At 46.6% G+C, this 3805-nt stretch overlaps 1 protein-coding gene across 1 annotated transcript; it reads right to left on the bottom strand.

Annotated features, from left to right (window-relative positions):
* Window positions 1–1459: 1459 nt before the first annotated feature.
* LOC141060753 (uncharacterized) lies at window positions 1460–2856 on the bottom strand. Its single transcript, XM_073557100.1, has 2 exons — window positions 2650–2856; window positions 1460–2535 (listed from the first exon to the last, which is right to left on the bottom strand). The coding sequence occupies exons 1-2, from the start codon at window positions 2739–2741 to the stop codon at window positions 1593–1595; spliced, it is 1035 nt and encodes a 344-aa protein (XP_073413201.1). The 5' UTR covers window positions 2742–2856; the 3' UTR covers window positions 1460–1592.
* Between the last annotated feature and the right edge of the window lie 949 nt (window positions 2857–3805).

Raw genomic sequence — 3805 nt, 5'->3', positions numbered from 1 at the left:
TTTGTATCTCCAAGTGTTATAGCTGAGTTTTGGTATGTAATGCTGTGATTTAAAACTAATTGATTGTTTTTTAATTCCCCACAGATTTCTTGCAACTGGAGAATCCCTTTCGTCACTGCATTTCCAGTACAGACTCGGGATTTCCACCATATCTGGAATAGTGAAGTACACATGCCGTGCACTGTGGGACTCCTTAGCTGAAGAGTTTTTACCAGAGCCCACAACAGAGAGGTGGATTGAAATTGCTGACAAGTTTCAACAGATAAGTCAGTTTCCCAACTGCTTGGGCGCTGTGGACGGGAAACATATCCGCATTGTAAAGCCAGCCGGATCGGGATCGGAATATTTCAATTACAAGAAATATTTTTCCATTGTCCTCATGGCCATCGCTGACGTGGAATACAAATTTATTGCTGTTGATATTGGGGCCTATGGCCGCTCCAATGACTCTCAAGTTTTCAAACTGTCTGCCATGGGGCGTAAACTGTATGGAAACACCTTCCAGTTCCCACCACCTAGACCGCTGCCGCAAACATCTGGTCCACCTATGCCATGTCTGTGTAGGGGATGAAGCCTTCCAGCTGTCAGAACACCTTTTGAAACCATACTCTAGCAGAGGATTGACAAGAACAAAACGCATTTTTAATTACCGCCTCACAAGAGCAAGAAGAATGGTTGAATGTACCTTTGGTATTCTGACAGCCAAATGGCGGGTCCTATTGACTGCGATCAACCTCAAGACAGAAACTGTGGACGAGGTGATCAAAGCTTGCGTGGTACTCCACAATTTTGTTATCTGCAAGGAACCCATTTCCATTGAGGACACCTCTGAAGAAACCACCTTGCAAGATTACCATGACATTACCACTAGAAGTTCTGTGACGGTTTCAGTAATGAGGGACAATTTTGCACTATACTTTATGTCACCTCAAGGCAGAGTACACTGGCAGGATGACAGAGTGTGAAAGATTTGTGCCCTTAACCAAACTTGTGTACCTTCTGTACCAACAGTATATACCTTTGCCAACCAAAGTTGGCTATCTTGTCATGGTCTCTATTTTTACCTTTACGCCACAGGTGTGTACCTGGTTGTGTTTTATGCAAAGTATTTCACCTTTTAACAAAAGTTGTGTACATTGTTAGGAAATCACCAACAATAAACACAACTTTTTAGGTGAAATACTTTGCTTCAAACACAACCAGGAACACAACTGTGGCAAAAAGCTAAAATTTACCCACAGTTATATACCTGGTTTTGAATACCTTTTTACCTTTTAAATTCCCTGTATTTAACCTTTTTTTTAAACATATTTCGCCGCAGAAAGAAATGACAGACAACCAGTGTAAACAATAATTTAACTTTTATTTAAAATATTTTTTTTTTGTAAACTGTTTTTAAAGTTAAAAAAACTTTTTTAATAAAGGTTTGAAACCAACTGGGCATTTTTATTACAAAACACATCATAAATCTGTGTAGTGTGGGGTGGAAATACTGCTGGAGGGGCTGCGGGACACTTCGACAATGGGAGTGTGGAGAGAGGACTGGGATCGTGGTGGGGAAGGAACAGTTAGAGGTGATGGTGTGGAAAAAGCTACAGAATGGGTGGACATGTGGGAGGCAGAAGAGGTGGTGGGCGGTGGAGTGGAGGGTTGGGCAGGGACTGTAGGAGCAGATGATGTTGATGGAAAGTTGTATGGTGAAGGAGTTTGGTACGGGAAGGAGTTTGGTACGGGGAAGGAGTTTGGTACGGGGCAGGTTGCTGGAAGTGGTGAGATGTCTGGTACTGGGGAGGTTGCTGGTACTGGGGAGGTTGCTGGTACTGGGGAGGTTGCTTGTACTGGCCAGGTTGCTGGTATGTAATAGGAGGGGGAGGATGGAAAGTGGCTGGAGGGGGTGCAGATGTAATAGGAGGGGGAGGATGGAAAGTGGCTGGAGGGGGTGCAGGTGGAGGAACTACAGTGGTGGGAGGTGGAGGTTGGGAGGTAACCTGCTGTAGAGCACCGTGGCACGAATGCATTACATGCATCTGCTGGGTAGGAGATAGTGTTGCCAGGCGCTCCACAACAGACCTGAAAAAGGTGTGGTTTGGCGAAGATCTTGCTTCTGAATGCACGGTTTGCAGAAGTGTCTTCACCTCCAGAATGCTGGAGTTGATCTGCTGAAAGCCTGCGGAGATTTGCTCTGACAAGACTTTTAGACAGTTCTGGAAAGATGCATTCAGATGCAAGAACTCTGGTGCATAACTCTTTTCCTGACCCCTCTGCCGCTGCCGCCCAGTACCCGCAGGTGTACTAGAGGTGGCAGGGGCAGAAGGGTGGGGTAAAGGGAAAGCGATCTCCTCACCAGCAGCTTCATGTAATGTAGGCGGCCACGATGCTCCTGTGCTGGTGGATGGGACAGATGGGTCGAATGTGTGGGAAGGCTGGGAAGGTGCAGATGTACCGGGGCGGTCGAAGTGTCCCTCGGTGCCGATCTCCTCAGGGATCGCCTCAGAAGGGTCCAATCGTGCAGGCTCCCGAGTGCTGCTCACCGTGCTGTGGAATAAAGAGAAAAAAAAACAATTAAAATAGTGACATGGTATGGCCCTGGCTGAAAAAAAAAAGTTACATCTAAACATTTTTTTGTCACATGTGGTGTGTAATATTTACCTTCTGGTGAGCATTGTCTCCCGGAGGAACGACAGGGCTCGTGCGTACTTGTACTTGCTCCTGCGTCCTCCAGATCCACTCGGGGCCCGCATCTCTTTATTGAACTCCTTCTTGAAACGATCCCTCACAGACCACCACCGCTTCACAATTCTCTCCCCTGAAACGAGAAAGGACAAAGTGGTTAGTATACAACATCAGTGTTTCCCAAACTCCAGTCCTCATGGTCCCCAGGGGTCATGTTTTCAGGATTTCCAAAGTAAATAGAAATCCTGAACACATGATCCGTGGGGACCACGAGGACTGGAGTTCGGGAAACACTGGTTTAAATCAAGCAACCGGTACTGTATATACTTACGCTCTTTAATCTGGGCCCGAGCTTCGAGGTCCTCCCAGCGGTCCACAAGGAGCGAACAGATTTCCTCCCAGGAGTCGTCGGGTAACGATAAGGTCAGCGTGGCGGCGGTCAGCCATATTCCAGAGCGGCTCCCTTTCTCTGACGAGATCGATGAGGCGGTCCACATCAATCCCTCCATCCTCACCGTCAGAGTCGGGAGCACGCTGTGAAGGCTGTTAAAGAAAAAGACAAAAATAACATAATTAGCCTCCACAAAAGAAATGAAATAAAAAGTGCAAAAAAACAAAGCAAAAATATTTATACTTACACGCTGGTGACCGCCGCGTTGCTGTCGCCGACGACCCTGGGAGGCACTGCGAGGACCTCTTGGCCGAGCACCAGATTGGGAAGACTAGAGAAGAAAACAAAAAATGTTATGTCTTTGGATGTAGGCATTTGTTTGCTGTGTGTGGTCTGCAGAACATTGTTTTCTATGTGTTGTGTGTAGTGTGATGTTGTGTTTCTGCGTTTGATGCAAAAAACTTACCAATTGTGAGCCCACTCCAGGTGTCTGTCCACCCCTTCCTTCTTCTTCTGGGAGCTCCTCTTCATCTTGTGATTCCTGTTTTGAAATAAAAGGCAATGAATAGACATATATTACAGAGATGATGGATTTTGGAAATAAAAACTTACCGTCAAACGCTGACGATGCGAGGGAGGGCTCCCAGAAGAAGATGTGCTGTCTTCCTCATGGCCAGACTCCATGGCTGTGGGTGGTGTTCCTGCTGCTGCCATTGCTGCTGCTGCTGCATCTATTGGGCG

Source organism: Dendrobates tinctorius, unplaced genomic scaffold (assembly GCF_039654945.1).
Source record: "Dendrobates tinctorius isolate UK_male_01 unplaced genomic scaffold, ASM3965494v1 ptg000245l, whole genome shotgun sequence".
Taxonomy (NCBI): domain Eukaryota; kingdom Metazoa; phylum Chordata; class Amphibia; order Anura; family Dendrobatidae; genus Dendrobates; species Dendrobates tinctorius.
Note: the sequence above shows the minus strand (reverse complement) of the source record. Positions and strands in the feature narration are given on the sequence as shown.

Excerpts from the sequence above, each read along its gene's own strand:
- LOC141060753 (XM_073557100.1), bottom strand. The coding sequence starts at position 2,741 with ATGCGGGCCCCGAGTGGATCTGGAGGACGCAGGAGCAAGTACAAGTAC. Across the intron at positions 2,536-2,649 it reads GAGACAATGCTCACCAGAAG|CACGGTGAGCAGCACTCGGG; the intron begins GTAAATATTACA and ends TTTATTCCACAG.